At 51.2% G+C, this 20327-nt stretch overlaps 1 protein-coding gene across 2 annotated transcripts in view; it reads right to left on the bottom strand.

Annotated features, from left to right (window-relative positions):
* The window catches only part of COL5A1 (collagen type V alpha 1 chain), a 131114-nt gene that overhangs the window by 25472 nt on the left and 85315 nt on the right, over positions 1-20327 (bottom strand). For both annotated transcript variants that reach the window (XM_062641076.1, XM_062641077.1), the window contains exons 22-37: positions 19849-19893; positions 19188-19241; positions 18558-18602; positions 17717-17770; positions 16907-16951; positions 15323-15376; positions 13349-13393; positions 12213-12266; positions 12006-12113; positions 11353-11406; positions 9750-9803; positions 5552-5596; positions 5204-5257; positions 4276-4320; positions 3637-3690; positions 3017-3070 (exon numbers count right to left, since the gene is read on the bottom strand). In XM_062641076.1, the coding sequence (XP_062497060.1) occupies positions 3017-3070; positions 3637-3690; positions 4276-4320; positions 5204-5257; positions 5552-5596; positions 9750-9803; positions 11353-11406; positions 12006-12113; positions 12213-12266; positions 13349-13393; positions 15323-15376; positions 16907-16951; positions 17717-17770; positions 18558-18602; positions 19188-19241; positions 19849-19893 (864 nt within the window). The remainder of the gene's footprint in view (positions 1-3016; positions 3071-3636; positions 3691-4275; positions 4321-5203; positions 5258-5551; positions 5597-9749; positions 9804-11352; positions 11407-12005; positions 12114-12212; positions 12267-13348; positions 13394-15322; positions 15377-16906; positions 16952-17716; positions 17771-18557; positions 18603-19187; positions 19242-19848; positions 19894-20327) is intronic.

The raw sequence follows: 20327 nt of genomic DNA, 5'->3' as shown, positions 1-20327 counted from the left end.
CTAGTGACAAGCCAGGGTGAGTTTCTTCATGCTGAGCAAGTCTTAAAAGCCATTTCCCTTCTGCTGCTCCCTGTTCTGGTGCTGGCTTAGGCTCAGCTCTGCTTTAGGCTGAGCTCGCAGGAACTCAGAGGCAGGGTGACCCCCTTCCAGCACCAACCTCCAGGCCTGCTGAAGCCCCCGACCCACCAGCCTGGGGCTGCGTGAAGCTCCATTGCCTTCATCATCTCTGGAGAGAAATTCCCCGTGCGTTTCTCTCCAAAGGCTGACGAGCAGCAGGGCCTCCAGAACTCACAGTGCCGTTGTGAAGAGTGACAACAACCAGCTCTCACCACGGCACTTGTTTAGCTCTCCTAAGCCACTCTTTAAAAAGCACATTAATTATCATTCCTACTATAGCACGCTGACAAGCTTGAGAAATGGCATTTAGGGCACACAGGCTATTTTCTCATCGCCACAAAAGAAGATCAGATAAATCCCAAGCCAACGGTAATGTATCACGCTAAGAAACCTTCTCGGTGTTATTCTAGCTGTCTGCAGATCACAGGAAGCGTTCTGTCACTGATGGGGAAACGGCAACACGTCTTTGTGAAATGAATGTACAATTCAGACTCTTATCATGGACAAATGCTGTGCGGGACTTCCCCTAGGAATCTGAAGAAAGGGGTTTCCCTTTATCCTGTTTGAGCCTTGGGCACAGGGTCTTTAGAATCTGTCATGGGGGTTTTTGTTGAGCCAATCTTTATAATCTTATATGGCCAAATATATCAGCATCCTTCAGCGTGCCTATTTGATACTGACTGAAAAGTAACATAAAGGGAAGTATTTGACACACAGATTTCAGGTCTAGGTTTCCCTGCATGAAGTGCAGAGTGCCCTGAGGAGGCCGCTGATGTGGGAATGGTATTTAATTTGGCTTTATGCACTGTGAAAGAACAGAGAGACAAAAAAGGGGACTTGGCTGCCTGGATCCGCACGCAGGAGGATGCAGGGACAGTGATCCCTGCATCATGGCAGATGAAGAGAGGGTTTGTTTTCTGGAAGGATTTGCCTGTGATGGACAAGCAATAACTGAAAGGAGCTACTAGGGAGGACTTTCAGACCCCAGATAATTGAATTCTCCATTCTCCATCCATATTCATGCAGCCTTGGGGGCTGATACTTTATTCCCAAAAGCTGATAACGGCAGACATAAGTTAAGTTTTTACTGCTTCTTCCAATTGAATGTAGGTGTCCTGGATCTTATGGATAACTCAGGGAAGGAAGACTAACCGTCACAGTCAGGCTGTGGCAGGTGAAAACTCTTCACTTTTAAGTTAATCCTGGCCTGAGGGCTGTGTGTTCAAAAATACCACAACCACTGCCCTAAAGTCGGTCTTATGGAGTGTAACTAAATCTCGGGTGATGCGCTGAGCAGGATTTGCATTGCCTTGCTTAGCAAATGCCAGGCGAGTTAATTAAATTGTTGTGTGATAAGCTGAGGGGAAAAAAGGCATCGTGTGCAAAGCCTTTTGATGCTCATTTACTCAGAAAGGCTGTGGAGGAAAAGGCAAAGCCAAGTAGAGGAAACTGGGGGGGGTCTCCTGTAAAATAAACACAGAACAAAGAGTCTATGTGCTACCATGCAGCATGCAGTGCTGGGGAGAGGGACATCCCCAGACTGGGAGTGAGCTGGATTATAAACAGCCCGGGAACAAAAGCAAACATCCCCAGAAATACCAAACAGAAAGACGCTGATCCCTGCATGCAGAGGACAGGGCAGAAGGGTCATTTTTGCTCAGGGTAGCCTTCAAGCCAAAAAAGGTGCAGGAGACAGACCACCAGACGCACAACAGCCAGGGTATCATACCTTCCACATGCCTCATCGTTCTCCCTTGGTGAGAAACAATGATTACATCTGTGCAACAAAACCTTTTAAAATGGACAAAGCAGGATGGGTATGACCGCGAGGAGCAGCCAGGAGCTGCTCCAGGGCTACAGCAAGGGGTTATTGCTGGGGGGGCTGAAGCAAACCTCAGTGAGGCTTTGGCTAAATGGCAGCGTCAGCAGGGATGCTCTTAGGTGCTGAGGCAGTGGCTGCAGAAACCAGGGTGGACCGAAAAACTAGAGCAAAACCCTTGCACCTCTCATCTCAGCCAGGAGTTGTCTTCCTCTCACAACAAGCATGGCCAAAACTGGTCTGTAACTCCTCTGCGGCGCAACCGTTCTTGGTGTTGGCCACATGGTGCATCAAGAGGTGAAAAGTGTTTATTTCTCCTCATTGAATGTTCCAGAGAAAACAAAACTGCCCCTGACCTAACAGCTGGGTTTAGAAAGCTTGTGAAGGATGGAGCCTGTCTCACATGAAAAAGCCTCTGCTATCACAGCCCTAGAGCTGAGTCTCTGGTGTAGAGATGTAAAACCTCCCCATCTCCAAAGGACAGAGTGGGAAATAAAGCACAGACTTCACCCACAGCACTCCCAAGAGCATCGGCACAGCCTCCCCTTGGGAGAGCAAAGGGACAAGTGCTTCAGCAAGTCTTGGGGTACCAAGCCCGCATGTGGGGCTGATCAACCACCCGAGCTCCTCCTCCGCAGGAAAACAAGAGCCACAAAGCGCTGGCCCATGCTGGTGCCGATCCTGACTCAACCCCAGCCAACATCTGCCACCTTGTGAGGAGTTGCCCCTTGCACTTACGATGGCAGAAACCCAACCGCCACCGATGCTGGTCACCAGCATCACTACATCTCTGCTCACGTTTTCCCCAAGCACCAGGCACGTGTTGACCTCTATGATTTACTGAAGGGACCAGAGAGGAGCTGGTGCACAGCCTCCAGATAAACCATCATTAGACCGAGCCGTCCTGCTCAGAAGAGGGCTGCTTCCCATAGACCATCCCGTGCAGCTGGAGAGACACAGGCCTTCAGGGAAACCAAACGTGTGGCCGCATCTCCCCAGCTGCACAGAAGGGTTTAGAGAAACCAACCGGCAAGACGAGACTCAGGACTAATGATCTGCCCAAAGGGTTTGCCTACTTACGGTTTCTCCTCTCTGTCCGGGGTGACCAGGCAATCCATCCTTCCCAGGAGGACCCTACAGCAGAAAACCAGCGTGAGAAGGAGCATCACGAAGTGCTCAGTAGTCAAACTGCGTAAGGACTGAATCAAACCTGCTCACCTCCTTGCATTAGTTTCCATCTGTTTTAGAGCGAAATGGAGGTACTAGAACCCTAGAAGATACATCCCTTTCCCACACATCTCCCAAAGCAAAGCTTTATCTTGGAGGTCCAGAGCAGGAGCGAGATGCTCATCACAGGGAAGGAAATCACTCCAGAAAGGGTCCTGAGGTCCCCACCAGTGTGTAATGTTGCAGAGGCAGAAGTGGCTCTCTGCTGTGCTGTCCCCCCGAACACAGGGAAAATGCAGAACAGAGCAACCATGAAAGATCCCAGCGATATTGAGTCATTAGGAAATGAACATTTATAATCAGCTGCAATTTACTCAGCTATTTAAAATCTTAAAGCGTGGGGTTATTATCCTGATGTCTCAGTAATGCCTTTTATTGGGTACGTCATGAAGCTGAGCTGGCACAGCCGATCACGGCCGGGTGGGAAAGACTTGATGTATTTCTTTGCATGCTCTACAAAGAGAGGTACTTACAGGGGGGCCTTTTGGTCCAGGAAATCCAGTTGGTCCTTGAGGCCCTGGTGGTCCCTGAGAAACAAAACAAGCCAGAAAACAAGGTGAAGGAACCTAAAATGCTTTGCTATGAAACACTAGCTCTGTGTGAACAGCATGTGAGCTCAAAGACATGGGAAATCAGCTCCTTCTGCCACAAATAAATGCCCCAAAGTGCGAGATGCAGCCGCATGAGGCCATCCCTGGTAAAGAATGCATGGAGAGATGTGAACCACCAGGCATGTTTGAGTAGTGGCCTGTCCAGCTGGAAAAAGCACTGCAAACCTGAAAAGGGCTTTCAACCACTTCATGCCTTTCCCTTCCAGTGCTATGGAAAACAGGTCTTCCCCATCCCAGCTCAAGTGAGAGCACCTGGAGTATTTTCCACCTATGGCACTGTAACGTGGAGAAACTCTTCCAGCCCAGGGCTGCACAACACCCACAGGTGACTTCTCCCTTTCCCAATGGAGCAATGCTTACACAGGACACCCAACGTCCTACTCAAGCTCCTCCTTGCAGCTCCAATGAGCTGCCCATCCCTCTCTGCTTAACAGGGCACTTGGGAGGATGCAAACCCGCCTGAGCACTAAGTCCTGCTTTATCCCCATCAGCTTGACTTACCCTTTCTCCAGGAGGTCCAGGGGGGCCATCACCACCAGAGTTGCCCTTTTGTGAATAACCAAAAGAGCACCATTAAAAATACACAGCTCCCCATTGCAGCCGCTACGCACAAAGACTTCAAATGGCAGCGAGCCCACGGTGACACCCCACCGAGCCCCCCAGCCCCTCTCTAGCAGTAATTCTGCCTCAAGAGCAGCATCCAGTGACAAACAACCCGCTGCACTGCTCGTTCCCCCCACGCTGGTTAATCAGAATGGAGGGAAGAGAACATCAGTGATAACAGGGAAGATAACGTCAGGACATTCCCACCACCTCCCAGCTCCACTCCCAGAGATAAATGTTGCAAGGATGAGGGACTTATCAAGAATTCATGCTGACACAAAGCCCAGGCATTTACTTTTACAGCCAGCAGCGTGGTGGTGACAACTCCTCACCACTAAGCTCTGCTTCCACACACCCAGTGACTGATGGTCACGTAAGTGGTGCCTGCAGCCGGGTCTGGAGCTGAGCGCACCTCCAGACTGTCAGGAGGATACCTCTTCTGCCCCTTGGCCCATGGCACAGCCTAAAGCCTCTGTGGTGGTTCAAGAGTTACTTGAACACCAGCACCGGGGCTGAGGGGAAGTGTCAGTGGGTTGGCAGGTTCCTATAGCATGGGGGTTCTCTCCCTTCCTTCTGGTTGCAATGGCCCTTCACTGGTGTATGTGCTTGATGTCTTGCTGAGACACGGTCAATGGGTTTCTAGGACCTGCATGTCCTTTTTGGTTAGGTTACAAGCCATTTGGCTGGGTGAAGAAGCTCAGGAGGGCTCGGCTTTCAAAGTACAATGGAGAAAGGAGAGAAGGGAAATAGAGAGCAACGAGCTCGACAGTCTCTTATACCAACACTTTTTAAGACACAATTCCACCAGGCTTCTCCAAAACCTTACCTTTGGGCCAGGCTTCCCAGTGCTTCCCCTAGGGCCTCTTTCCCCACGTGGACCCTTGAAAAGACACAAAAGACAACATCTGAGCCCTTCTTGGTACCCACAGCACTACACTGTCATCACCCAAGCACCAGCGAGACATCCCACCAGCAGCAAAGAGCCTTCATCACTGCCTCCAGAGGCCAGGGGACTTTCACTGGTGAGACCCAGCCCCAGATCTCTCCATCCCCTCTGCTTAGCTTTAAGTGCTGTAGGTCAGATCCTACCCAGCAAGGACACAAATCAGATCCCACTTTCCCCTGGCCTTAACAAGCTTTCAAGTCACACAGGAATGAAGAAATGGGTTGTTACCGTTGGACCGCGTTGCCCCCTTGGACCTGGTTTGCCAGGTGTCCCCTGCAATGAAGAAGAACTGGAGTTAGTGGCCAATATTGCAGGCTGAGCTCGCTGCAGATAAACCCCCAGGAAAAGCACCCTGAGTCCTTTAAAACACCTCAAAGACGTTCAAAGATGACCATGTGGTCTTCTAAAAAGCCATCAAGAAAGCTCTTCAACTCTGCCACCCCAAAAGCTATCATCCCTTTTGCCACTGAGCTCTGCTCACCCTGCTCCTGCCACGGGAAGGGCTGGTCCTCCCCCTGGCCGGGAGCAGGGCAGGATGCACACACGGATGCACACACGGATGCGCACACGTGTTGCTAGCTCTGTGCTGTTCAGCGTTTAAGGAACGCCAGGAGCCGCGCAGGATTCCTGCTCTGAGCAGTTACTTTACACCACAGCAGCCAGTTAAGCTGCCCCACATATTTACAGGCATTTCTCCATGTCTGTGAAGTTTGGGCTAAACAAGTAATTGAAGACATTGTTTTGCAGCAGCGACAGAGCATCGGGCTCACGAGACGTGACAGACACGCTCAGTGTCCTGTAATGGGGGACTCTGATTGAGTCTGACAGAAGAAAGACAGAGGTGGCTGCGTCCTCAGTCTGGCAGCACGTTAAGCTCCATTACCCTGAGCCTGAGAGAAAATTAATGGCCTAGAGCCTGCTCTCTGAAAACACTATTTTGGCTCATGTCAAGCTACCTAGAAAATTCCAACAGGTTTAACCTCCTTCCCTTGGACCTGCAGTCCACGACTGCTGTCACCTGTTAAAGGAGGAAAAAACCTTGCTTTCTATGCAAGGAACCTTAAAATATCACTCTCCACTTTCTGCCCTGAATCCATCATCTTGTAATCTCACCTGCTCCTGTTTGTGCTCATTAACCAGGCGAACATGAAACGGGCGCTGGGAAACTTTACAATCAACTTTCTTCCAGCTACTAAAATTAGTCCTGCTGAAGCCTCCTCATTCTGCGGCTCCACTTAATAAACCCTGCAGGCATCCCTTCTTTAATGAATTACAGCAATCAGTTTCAGCTCCTCCAGTTGGATTTCCTTTCGCTCCAGAGGCTAAGCTCGGAGCAGGTGGAGAGGAGCGTGTGCCACGTCCCCGCAGGTAGCACAAACCCTCCTCTCCTCCTTCCTCAATTCTATTTTTAAGCAAAATCTTCCCCTGCTTATTGCTGTCATTAATCATGAACACAGCACCGGGTGCTGCTGCAGAGAATTTACACAGCACTGTAAATGTACACAGACCTATATTTTTCAAGCCGGGATACCAGGGAAAGCATCTAAATTCACATTGTTTCCCAGGCACCCAAATAAATGGTTGTATTTCGGTCCCACCACACCCCCCAGGCTCTGTCAGACGGGGCGAGCAGCAGATCTATTACCCCATCCTAATGGCAGGGGCCTATTAGCTCTAAAAATAAGGCCACTTATTCACGTCTAACTATTGATTTTATGATCAGGGTTTGCAAACCTCCGAGCAGCTCCCTCGAGCCTGGCTGTGGGCACTGAGCAGCCACGCACCTCAACTACCCTCATATCCAACAGGTCACACTTCTCTAACCCACCAAGCAGCTTCCCCCCCACTTTTAACACCACCAGCCCTTTTGTGCAGCTGAACAGCCAGAAGCTGAGGTCTCAGGACCAGGGAGCTTTAGTGCTGTGGGTCCTGCCAGCACCAGACCTCAGGTGCCTGCTCTGTGTGGGCAGGATCTGCCGGTTGGGTTCTTCTGCCTTTGGTTTTCACCTTTCTTTTTATTACTTCAGGCCTTGGGAAGACTGCTTTTGCTGCTGAAACAATGAGCTGGAAAGCTTATTTCCATTCCTACATGATGATTGTAAGGGAAACGTGGGATTCAGATTATTTTGGGCATAACTGTGTTTAACAGCACAATAGTAACACTGGTAAAAGGAGGAACAAATGGGTTTTGCTTATTTCAGCTGCAAATTGAGTTACTCCACAGTCACTGGAGAAGCAAATCTTAGCATCTCTTTCCTGACTGTGTGTGGACATGCTCAAAAACATCAGCAAACGTTTAGCGGGCTCAGGAGAAGCAGAGGGAGATTTCTACGAGGGAGAGACCGTTCTTTGATTTATCAAGCCTAAATCAATGAGGCTTGAATTAAGCTGATGGTCTCCATTTGGTTTGACGCTGTGGGACGGCAGCTCAGTCTATTGTTCTGTATATAATTGCTTTTCACTTCTTTCATATTGGATACTTAGGAGAAAGGAAAATAAAAGGAGGATAGCAAATCAGTTCCTGAGCATCACTATTTCTGCTATTTGTAAAAGATCTTCAAGCTGTCCCTTTCCTAACCAAGATATGTCTGTGAAAATCTTCTCTCTCGCCCCTCTTCCACATACAAATACACTGCTAAACCAAGCAAAAGCTGCTGGAGCGGGTGTGAAACAGCAGAAATGGCCCAATTACATGTTGGAGAGAAAAAAATAATTCAAATTACCATAAACCAAACCAACACGTTTCTGTTTGACAGAGGTGCCAGATCGCACTCCCCCTTAGGGGTGCCTGTCCCTGCTCCCCACACACAAACCCCCTCATTGCTCCCCACATTCCCATCTCCTTCCTTTCCACCAGAGATTTGGAGCTGCTGGTGCCAGCCCCACGGTGCTCCGGAGCCCAGCTCGGGACAGGGTCCCCCAGGCACCGCTCGGCTCCTGAGGTGGGACAACAGGAGCTTCTGACCTTGAAATACAAAGAGACCTTTCCAGTTCCTAGGCTGAAGAAGTGTGAGGCCCGCAGGTGCGCAGCCAAGTGTCCTCAGTGCCTCCTCCTAAGAGCACAAAGCTCACTTAGAATAGGAGCAAGCAAGCTGCTGATGTTTTGTCTTTTCTTATCATCCCTTGGTCCCCTTGCCAGCACTCCTGCTCCACGCGCAGTCCCTCATCCTTCTGAACACTGCCAGAATTCAACCAGCCCAACCCTTGGGGTTTTCTCCTATGTCATAAACCACCAGCAGCCTGGTACCTGCTCCGCTCCTGACAGGTTTCCCATCCCAGTAACCCGCCTCTCCATCCCACCAGAATCGAAGTAGCAGCTGGATCAAGAGGGATGCGGCTGCTGGGGGCTGCAGAGCAGCACGTCTCCGCCCCGCTGCGGTGCTGAGGCCGTTTTACACCACCCGAAAATCCAGCCCAAGGATTTTATTGCTGTACAGTTGATAAAGCGGGTGGTAATTACAGAGCCACAGTGAATTCAAGGCTGTTGTGGCAGCTGCTTTATTCACAGCTCCCTCCTCCCAGCCGGAGCTGAGGGAGGGATGGGGATGCTGCATTTTAGTTCAGAATGAAATGAAATTACTCAGGGGGGAGGAAAAAGGGGGGGTGGATATAAACCAAATTTCAGTGGCATGTTATTAATGCAGTGCAGAGTGATTTACACTTTCTGGGCTCCTATCAAACATGTCTGTTAGAAGTCATTTGTATTTAAATGAGAGTACAAAGGAAACTAATTCCACTCTCTCTTCTCACCCCCTCTGTTGTGAGCAGAGCTGGTGCAGAAGATGACTTCATGTTTGCACTCTGAATCCCCTAATTCTTGTCAATTCTTCCGTCTTCCACGAAGGAAAACCACCACCAGTGCATTTAGACAAGCCCTACTAGGAGGCAAAGTCTGTGGAGTGGGAGTGAGAGGTGCAGACAAGTCTGGAGGATGGAGCCCCCACATTTTAAGGGTGTCTATGGATTTAGGAGAGCTTTCATTAAAATGAGAAACTTGTGAGACTGCTTCCAATTACGCATTTTGAATCTCAAGTTGGGCTAAAGATGGTTCCTGCTGCTGCTGAACAGATTCACCCATCTCCAGTAATTACTGTTAATTAAAATGCTCTTTGTGCCCTGAGCAAAGTCTGACGGCGCTGGAAGGATCCAGGTTTGGAGTCTCTTAAAATACCTTGAGGGAAAATTTATGGTGTTTAATTGTGAAGCTGCTGTCTGCAGCACTGACTGTGTGGTACCAGCAGCCTCCTCTCCCACAGCCAGCACTGGGAGTCTCCTGCTGGTCCTGGGATGACCCTCTTTGGGCAACTGCTTTGTGTAAGAGCAAGCGGGGCACCAGCCCAGCAGCCACCCACGGCAGAGCATTCCCTGCATCCTGCCCAAGGACCTTTCTTCGGAGAGGAAAGAAGATCAGCCAAGCAGCTCTTACCCGGGTGCCCTTCTCTCCGTTGGCTCCTGGAAATCCTGGGAAGCCGATGGAGCCCTTGGGAAGAGAACAAAGAGAGAGTGAGTGGCTCAGGGCAGCGCCAGGGGCAGCTCTGCCCATGCACACCAGGCACCCGCTGGCCTGGAACAACCCGCACCGAGCGCCCGCTGCCATCCACAGCTCCCAGTGCTGCTTGAGTTAAACCCTGCTTTAGTGAAAACAAACCCAAGGACAGACCCGAGATGACCTCAGAAACTGCATCTCATCCAAAACCAGCAGCAGCAGAGGCCATGCCTCGCTCAGAGTCCCTGCGAAGGCCCAAGTCGGGCGCTTGCGAACAGGCAGCTCTTGTCTGGGAGCTCCTAAGTCACCACGTCTCACATAAAAAATTAACTCCTGGCTCGTTCCTTTGTGACGTGAGGCCCGGAGAGCTGCGGCCGCTGCTCTTGGAATAGGAATTGGGCAAAGAAACGGAAAAAATCCCATCCCAGGGAGAAAACGCAGATTAAAACATAACCCATCAGCAGCACAACCAGGGAGCAACCTCTCGCAGATAATGATGGCTCCAGTGTTAAACAAGCCTGCTCGGCTGGGTTCTTTCTCAAGCTATGCACATGAATAATAAAATATGATTCCTGAAATAAAGCAGTTGACGAAAACCTGAGCTCCCAAAGCCTCCAGGGCGTGCAAAACCGGGGCTGCAGCCTCGGGCTCTGCAGTGGGATTCACAGTTCTCATTTAAGGAGCAGGTTTGAAGCTGGCCCAGCTGAGGGTGGGTGTGCAGTAAAGGTGGGTGCAGATCTGCCAGTGGCAGGTTTATTTTCATTTCAGGGAGACCCTGATTCATTAGCTCTTCTCCTTGATTAATTACTTAACACTAGCTCAGATCTTTGAAGATGCCAAACAGAATGCAAGGAGAAGGACTGTCACATGCACTACTAGCATGACAGCTCATATGGAGCCTGTTTATATCCCTCCCCAGCGCTGTCCTGCACCCCCTCACATGCTGCAGCCCTGTCCCACCGCATCTCTTCCCACTGCTTTGCACAAGACTGAAGTCATGCAGAAGCAATCACTGACTTCACAGAATCCCAGACTGGTTTGGTCTGGAAGGGAACTTAAAGCTCCTCCAGCTCCAACCCCTGCCACGGGCAGGGACCCCTTCCACTGGAGCAGCCTGCTCCAAGCCCTGTGTCCAACCTGGCCTTGAGCACTGCCAGGGATGGGGCAGCCACAGCTTCTCTGGGCACCCTGTGCCAGCGCCTCAGCACCCTCACAGGGAAGGATGTGTAATATCTAACCTAAATCTGCCCTGTTTAAGTTCGAACCCATTCCCCATTGTCCTGTCCTTGTCAAAAACCCCTCTCCAACTCCCTTGCCAGCCCTGCAGGTGTTTCCACCGGCGGAGGGCTGGGAGCTGGCTTTACCCCTCTATCAGTCTGCCCTGCCCGGGCGGGAAGGAGGGACCCCTTGCAGTGGAGATGCTGCTGCCCCACCTTGCCCCGTTAGCGGGGCTGAGCCCTCAGCGTGGCTCCATCCACTACCACGGTGTCTGCTGTGCTCCCCGCACCCCCGAACTCCCCCCAGACCGAACCCACCACGTTACCTTCGGGCCCTGCCTGCCCGGGTAGCCGGGCAGTCCTGGCACGCCGAGCTTCCCCTGGAACACAGACAGAAGTGTTAGCGTGAGCAAGGGAGACCTCGCGAGGAGCTGCACCAGCGGAAAGGGGAGATGCCAAGTGCAGAGCAGTCAGGAGCAGAACACATGGTATGGGTGGAATAAAGCTGCTGGGGCACCACAAGCACCCGCTGCCCTCCCTGGGGTAAATCAAGTGGGTTTGATGCACAGTGAGCACCACAGAGGTGTTGGGGACCTATTGGTTAAGTTTTGCTCTCATTTTCAATGGGATGCACGCAGAGATCAGACTGGAGTCCAGGATATTTCAATTTTTTAATCTTTCTCCTCTGGTCTTGTTTTCAAGACATTGTACCCAAGCAGATATCACCAAAGGGACCAATATCTCAACACGCTCAAGTCATGCTGCTGCAGTAAAACCATCAGCCTTTGGTCTCCTCTGGTCTCTGTGTGGAACAACTCTTACCCCCTTCACACAAAGCCCCTGCAGCTCCTCTTCATCGTTCTGCCCTAAGATCCCCCTCCCCATGCTGGGCACTGCCCCCCCACCCACCCAGGACACCCAAAGCAAAGCAGGGTTTACAGGGAAACATCCCTGGGTGACTCCCATGGTTGAGACTCACCTTCTCTCCAGCAGGACCGAGAGGACCAGGATCGCCATTGGGGCCAGAGCGACCTTTGGGACCTTCAGGACCATCCTCACCCCGGGGGCCAGGAGGCCCAATTTCCCCCTGTTAGTGACAAGACAGGCATTGATGGGGCAGACAGGTCCCAGACCCCATGGTTGCTGACAGCAGTACCATCATGGCTGCAATCCATCACAGACTTACCCGGTCTCCTTTGATGCCCATATCCCCTTTGAAGCCAGGGAAGCCATCTTCACCCTAGATAGTGAAGAGGTGAAAGCACAGACAAGGTGTATAGATGAAAAGAAAGCAAAAAAAGCTTCTCTAGCCTCACTGTATGGCCCCTACCCAGGGAGGACAAGATTGGGTCCCTGCACTGCCCATCACATTGGCTTCTGTCAGCCTTTGGTGCGCACAAATGAACATGAAAACCCATCCAGGGTGCGACAGGGAGGTCCCAGAGGGGTCAGAGCAGGTATTCCCTACATCCTATCCTGGCTGCAAGTCAGGAGCACAGACTTGGCCCGATGTGACTGACACCACTTCACCAGCACCGAGAAGCAAGCACTTCTGAAGTACAGCTGGGTTTGTTTTCACGGAGGATGTTTTACAGCACGCTTTGAGGCAACCTCCAGGACAGCAGCAGTCATTTCTTTCAGGCAAGCAGACTTAATTGCAGAGCTAAATCAATAATGTATTTCATTCTACAGCAAACCTCTGGTAGGCAACGAAGACACGGTTTCCAGAAAGACTTTTGAAGTCTGGAAGGTCCCTGCCAGGATTCCCTAAGCTAAAACTGTGCTGCGCTGACAAATCGCTGCGGGCAGGAAGGAAGGAACATGGATCTGTTTATGGGACCAAGGAAGGCTTTTCTCCACCACCTGGCAGAAACAACTGCATCCTTGGACACACAGAGGTAGACTGAGCTGATTCTCTTATTGGCTTGGGGTTTACAAGCTGCTCTGCTGACCAGCACATCCCCTGCACCACTGCCCTGCTGTAACACACCTCAAACTCTTCAGCTCCACTCCAGCTCCAAATTCTGTCATGGGGAAATCATCCCGACACTGCCCCTGAGCTATAAGTGACGGCTGGACCCAACAAACAGCTCAAGCACTCCCTGGTCCAAGCCAAGATGTGACAGAACATCACAGCAGGTCCCAGCACGCACCCTCTCCAAAACCAAAGAGGAGACCAGTCCTTTGGGTGCTCAGCCCCTGCTCCCCTGAGAGAAACCTCTTGTGCAGGATAAAAGGTCACGGGGAGCATCCTGAGGGACCAGCCTGCAAAACTGCTCAGAGGCCACAGAAAATCAATGCAAACATGCAGTGATAACTCACCTTTTCACCTTTGGTGCCTTTCAATCCACGAACGCCATCTGCTCCCTTGCAGGAGATAAAACAAGATGTTACACATGTATAGGTAAGCTTAAGAGTGAAGAATCATTAATCACAGTGATTTGTGCTTCCTGTGATGTTGACAATGGTATCTCTGCAAACTGTGATGTTCCTAACACATTGCTAATCAAATATCAGCTGCTGAGGTCCAACTGATAACCAGCGAGTACCTTATAGTCACAAGCTTGACTTGGTAGGTGGGGTTGGTGGTTTCTGCCCATTCCCTGCCCAGGAGTTAAGTTTCCAGGGACAAAACGCACTATGAAAAGCTTTTCCAACAGCCCATTCCCACAGATGCCTTGCTACATGCTGAGATCACTCAAGCATTCAAATTAAAACCCATGCTTGAGCTGTGCACGGGCACCTGGGAAGTGAATCCACTTTGAGCACATTGTCAGAGATCTCTGTGCGGTGCTGCAGCACCGTGTGCGACACGGCAAGGGTTAAGCCTAGCTCTTTTCTTGCCATGGTTCTCGTGTCTGTGTGCGCTGTCTTTCATAAAGCACATTTAGGGACCAAACCGTGGAAAAAAGCAAAGGCAACATGAGCAGTGTGGGCATTTATGACATGGCGCAGAAGCCCTCCAAAGCTTCACCAAGGCAATCAGCCGTGGTGCTCAGCCCAGAGGTGCTGAGTGTGGGCAGGATCTGCCCCCTGCTATTGCCACCAGCCCAACCTGCAGGATCCCCAAGCATTCCCATCCATCCTGCCTCTTGGGAGCCAACATCACCCTTCAGTACCCAGCCCAGCTGCACTGGGCACTGCAGCTCTGACAGTGAATAGAAGCAGCTTTGGTTGTTTTTTCTCCGGGTACCAGTATTTTGCTTGGGGTAGTTTAAATTTGTTCTTCCCTTCAGCACGTCAAGAAAAAGTATAATTAAAAGTATATCAACATTTGTGCAGCAGGACAGGGTCTGGTGGGAGCTCCAAGTTATTTACAGCTGCAAACCCAATGAGACACATATTTCTCCTGAGCTGGAGGCTTGTGCAGTTAATAGAACACTGCTTGTAGGAAGCAAAACCGTGTCTGTACTCACTATGGGTTTGGTGCACGACTTCCTGTAGATCACTCTAATGTGGAACAGTTCCAGTTTAATGGTAAACACAACAGCAAACCATTCCCTAATGCACCACTACATCTCAATCTGCAACCTTGCAAAAAATGAGATGGAAGCTTGTGCTGGCTAAATACACCCCTTTAAATTTTGAAGGCAGAACAGCAAATGGGTCTCTGCTATTGAAAAAATATACAAGAGGGTTTAAGAAGGCTTCGCTTCACCCACAGTCCGTCCCCAAGCTGTGCTTGTATCTGCTAGCACAGATTCCTGCGGATTCATTGGACCTTTGGGATGCAGGATGCATCTGCACCTGAACTAATACATCTTGATGGGCATAACGGCCACTGCTGAATGGGGAAAAAAACATCCACAGCCTTACCATCAGCATGTGAGTGCTGCCTGCAGCAGGAACAAGGAAAGGGCTGGAATTCAATCCAGTGAAAGAGCACATTGCTGAGATGCATCAGCTTCATCTAACAGGGTCTTGGTCGGGAGCATGAAAAGCTTGCTTTGTTTTAGTAATGGGCTTCTTTGGTTTATTAACAAGCCTTGTTAAAATCTTCACATTCTGGCTGAGATTTACTTTGGTTGTAAACTGGAAACGACCGGAATGGGCCTGAGCCATGCTCAGGAATAATGAAAGAAATCCCTGCAAAGCACTGAGTGATGCTAGGAGGGGTTATTGAAGAGCAGGGGACTTGTAATCCTCATGGCCTGGGAGAAGATGATGGACCCTGAGGTGGTCCTAAGTGCCCTGGTAGGGCATCTGCATCCCCCATCAGTGTCCATGTCCAGCACGAGCTGGAGAGCTCCAGTTGAACAGGCAATGCCATGGACACTGCTTCTGTGTCCTCCTTACCTTGACTCCACGGGGTCCTGGGTAACCGATGGGGCCCTGAGGACCTGGTGGACCCTGGGGTGGAAGAAAGGCAAACAAGAATAACGTCACAAATCAACACGAAGGTGCAGCAATAAGGAAACTGTGTGCAAAGCACATATCCTGGCCATGCGGCTGCTTTGGACCGGATGGAAATGATAGCAGCCATCCGAAAATAGCTCAGATTACCAAGAGCACTACAGGAACATCACCTGGAGCAAGTGCACAGGGCTGAGCCAACGGCAAAGATCCAGACCGCAGGAAAAGGGGCTGAGAAGAGGCAGGGTAGCAACAACTTGTGATAACAACGATTTGTGTTTTGGATTAAAGAAAAGAGTTTTCAGAGAGGAAGACCATGTTCTGCTGTCTCCCCTCTTCCAAACCGTGCTGGTTTTGCAGTAACACAGCAGAGCTTGCCATGATAATGATCACACAGAGGGGTTATTGCCTGAGGCACAAGCCTCGGGGTGATGTCCTTTGGCCTGAGCTACATGGGACAGGAGGTGCTCACAAAGCTCCCTTCTGGCGCTGCAAATCCCCAGGGACACCAGGAGCTGTGCTAGACCACGGTGCCTGATACGTGCCCTGAAAACGCTCCTGCTCACCCTCACTGCCATGCTTACACCTGCAACTGAATCATGCTCTTCACTGAACCTGGCTGGCTTTTATTTTGCTCAGATCCTAACTAAACGTAGACCCCTGTACATCTCCCAGCCTGACACAGACCAGCTTTTCCAGCCTGAGAGCCCATGGGTCCAACAGCACCCCAGAGCTTACGGGAATGCCGGCTGGAAGAGACCCGCAGCACCAGCAGCACCCCGAAATCACCTCACTGATGTTTGCTAAACCTCCCCCAGCACAGGGAGCACCAGCACAAACACTCACGGGCTCCTCGTACCCTGCAGAGGCTGATGCTTGAATTCCCAGCCCCGGGAGATGCCAGACAAGCGGCTGCAGCCACGGGTCGTGGTCCCTGCAGCACCCAAGCCCGGCTGGGGCTGGCATCCACCAAACCCAACTGCTCCCATCAAAGACAGATGCAATGTTTTCCAACTGAATGGGACGCAGCAGGAAGGCAGGGAGTCAATCTCCCGACAGACGGATGCTCTATAATTCCTGTATAATTCAGGGCCTCCAGCCTCCGGCAGTATTCTCAAATATATTGTTAAAGCGGGGGTTTGAGGGGGGGGGGGAGCAAAAGGGAGGCCGGGAAACACAACAAGAGTTATTTTCTTCATTCCCTGCGCACGAAGGATATTTATTTGTGTCTGGTTAAGGGAAGGGTCCCTTCGCAGTTTCAGTTTTCATGCCTGCTGCGTTATGGAGAGCTGCCTGCCAGGAAAGCCGGGAGGAGCACAGGGAAGCCCAGCCCGAGCACCAGCAGAGACTCTCAAGAGATGAAACCTGGGCTCAGCTCCCAGATCTCAACCAGGTTTGTTTCTTGCCACTGGCACTGACCCACATCCCCCGGCTGCCCGGCCATCCCTGCAGCCCCGTGGACATCTGTCCCCCTGCAGCCACAGCGACCTTCCCCTTGGCAGTGATGAGGGCCACGTTGACACCTACCTGACTCCCCTTCTCTCCAGGAGGACCTTCCTTGCCAGGGTGACCCTATTCATAAAAGAGACCAAGAGGAAAAGGGGTTTAGTGCACATCTGGTGCTCCACAGCCAACAGCTCGCTCAGGCAGCTATGGTTTATTTGTAAGAGAAGCGCTGCTCTCCAGGAAGCTCTCCCTGATGCAAGCAGCATTCCTCTGAAGGAATGACAATCCAAAGGTGGGAAATGTCATTTTTCTTGCCATGCTTTCCATCTGCATTATGGGATGTGGCTATTTTATCACTCTTAAATCCAGGTGCCTCTGAGGTGTGTCAAAGTGAGATCAGGTTTAAAGGCCAGAGATTAAGACCGATTTCTAGAGCAAGGAGCAAATGATGCTTAAAGCAGGATTAGGAGGAAGCTGCAGGAATCCAATATTGACATGCAATTTCAGCCTGCTCTTATCACTGTTCCGCAGCAGTGCCCAGCGGCCCCGAGCAAGATGAGGACCACCCGTGCTCGTGCTGCACTGTGCAGAAACATGCTCACACACAGGAGAGCATCCCTACCTCAGTGAGCTGCCAACCTGCTGAAACAGGGGGGAGAAACAGGAGGAGGGGAAAGAGAGGCCCCAAGAGATGGTGAGAAGTACCGAGTGCTGCACTGCGAGGCTCAGCAAAGCTTGGAGCAGGGACGGAGCTTCTCAACCTCAAACCCTTCAACCCAGCCTTGCAGGCTCACGTGCTTCACTAGCCCATGGTGCACCCCAGGGCGGATGGGTGCAGGATCAGGCCCCCAGCCCCAGTGCCAAGAAGAGACCCAGGAGAGAACAACTTACCGGAGGACCATCAGCCCCAGGCATGCCAGGAAGACCAGGTTTGCCCAGTGGCCCCTAAAAGCAAATAACCAACACACACAATGGTTAGAGCCTCAGAACCTTGGAGGACGCAGCTTTTCAGACACAGGTCTTGTTCTGCCTAGCTGTGAAAGGCTGCAGAGAGGTGAACCTGTTGGCAAAGCTGCCACTGTTGTAGGGAGTCTGCTTATTTCTGTGGGCAGGGTTGTTCCAGCACCCCAGGATGCGGCAGTGTTAGTGCCAGCACCTTGTGCATACAGACACGATGCAGCAGTGGGAGCTCAACACCGGGGCATGAAGCATCAAGCTGTGTCCTGCCAAAAGACCAAATGCTGCACGTGTCCAAGGACAAGTTGCAAGATAATGCTCCCTTGCAGGAGAATTATTGATAACTGCAGCCCAGCACCAGCAGGGGTAGGTGCTGCTACCCTGCAGCAACAGCAGTGGAAAATCAGAGAGAGAGCTGGAGCAGGCAGGGAGGAGGTGGAGGGATCTTGGCTGAGTGAGCCAAACCCATGGGCTCTTCCCATTACCATCCCGCTCAGACTTCCAGGCATTTAGCCCACAGAACAAGATAATTTTCAATCCTCTCCTAGTGCTTTACCATCAAAATGTTTCTCTTAAGAGGGGAAATGAATGCAAATATTATGAATTAGAGGTAAACCGTGCTTTCTTGTCCCTCTTGTCTGGAACGAGAGGCATTAGACTTTCATAGGCACGGCTGCAAACAGATGTTGCATATGGAGCAAAGGAGCAGCTGAGGCAGCACACACATATCAATGGCAACAGTTGTCTGAAGCCAGAGCTCAGGATTTAAACGTACTTTCTCTCCTGGGGGACCGATCGCGCCTTGTGGACCTGGAAGACCCTGTGAAGAGAAAAAAAAGGGGGTCATTAAGGAACAAGTTATTCCTTCCAAATGCATCTTGGCAGTGCCAGAGCTGAGCATGATTCTAGTGCCTGACACGGCTGGGGACTTCCCCAGGTCCATTCATTCTCCACATGTCTGTGAGAGATGATAACATGCATCTGCTCCCCCAGGGAGCTGCACCGCTCGGCCCCAGGATGGAAAAGGGATGCTCTAAGAGGTGAGACTTGCTGAGAGCTGTGGAGAAGGCTGGCAGCAAGGCCTGGACATCTCTGCCACCCATCTGGCTGCAGAGCAAGTGGACCTTGAGATCCTAAGAGTCAGGCATGAGCCACAAGATGTGACTTGGCCAAAGAGATGGCCTGGACCTGGGTCTGTCTTTGCCTCACGGGAGCAAAACCCAGGTGAGAACCAGGGGATGTGAAACTGGGAGTGTTTTCAGGGAGGGTTTGCGCCAGCGATGCATCATGAAGCCAATTCCCAGCAAACCTCCATAGTGCTGGTCCTGTCTCTGGTGGGGGAATGGCGCTTGTTCTAAACCATCATTCCTTTCCCCTACCCATGGAAAAGGAGTTTTCCTCTTACCTGAGCACCCGGGTTGCCCTGTTGTCCTGGGGGACCCGGCTCACCTTGAGGACCCTGAGAGGAGACAAGGGCAGAGCTGAAGGCAGCAGAGGTGAGAGCGGAGCTGGGGCTTCCTCCGGCTCCTGCCCCTGTGCAGCATCCCAGCACCCTCCATAACCCCTGCTGGGAGCTGAGAGCTCCTGGGGAAGGGAAGCAACCTCTCTCTGCAGGGGGACAGGAAGGGGGGAAAGGATCCCAGGGCACACTCACTTCTCTGCATGGACACGCAGCCCAAAGGAGCTGAGCAGGGCTCTAACACTCCCTGCCTCTGCACTGGCTCTCGTGCAGGGAGCTCATTTCATCCCATCAGTACAAAGAATGAAGCACAAAGGTTTTTTTTCTCCTCAGTTAAATTACTGTATTTTGATATTCATTAGAACAACACACATCTCAATGAAAATGTTTGATCTTTCATGGGGAAATAATGTGTAATTCCATCAGAAATTATAATAAATTAACATCCATTTGCTGCAGGAAGATACCCTCTGTGGTTTTCACAGGCTCTGGTAGGAATGTAGACCAGGCTACAAAGCAATTAGAAAATCTAATTTAATAGAGGCCATTTTACATTTCACTCTATATAATACCTCAACTGCCTGTGAAATTCGCAGTGAAAACTTACCACATTGCCCTTGGGACCAGTTTGTCCGTCCATACCAGCCACACCCTGCGGAAGGATTTAGGAACAGCACTAAGCACAGATCTTGGTTTTGCGCACCACAAAAGCAGAGAACTGGTCACAAAAAGAAACACACAAAGACATGGGGAAGCCCTTTGGACCCGGGGAAAGGGCACGGCTTTGTAAAGGTGTTTGGTAAAGCGGCCCATTTGCCCCCAAGGCGTGGAACAGCAAATGAAAAGGAAAAGCCCCATCCCTGGCAGTGCTCAAGGCCGGGTTGGACACAGGGGCTTGGAGCAAGCTGCTCCAGTGGGAGGGGTCCCTGGCCATGGCAGGGGTTGGAGCTGGAGGAGCATTAAGGTCCCTTAACCCAAACCAGTCGGGGATTCTATGAAAAGAGCTCACTTGGGATGTGAATGCATCACTCAGTGAGGCAGCAGGTGAAGGCAATGGGGCTGTGCTGCCTTATGCCAAACCAAAAG

The sequence above is a fragment of the Pezoporus occidentalis genome, unplaced genomic scaffold (assembly GCF_034315485.1).
Source record: "Pezoporus occidentalis ecotype Australia unplaced genomic scaffold, CSIRO_AGI_Poc_V1 ctg68, whole genome shotgun sequence".
Taxonomy (NCBI): domain Eukaryota; kingdom Metazoa; phylum Chordata; class Aves; order Psittaciformes; family Psittacidae; genus Pezoporus; species Pezoporus occidentalis.
Note: the sequence above shows the minus strand (reverse complement) of the source record. Positions and strands in the feature narration are given on the sequence as shown.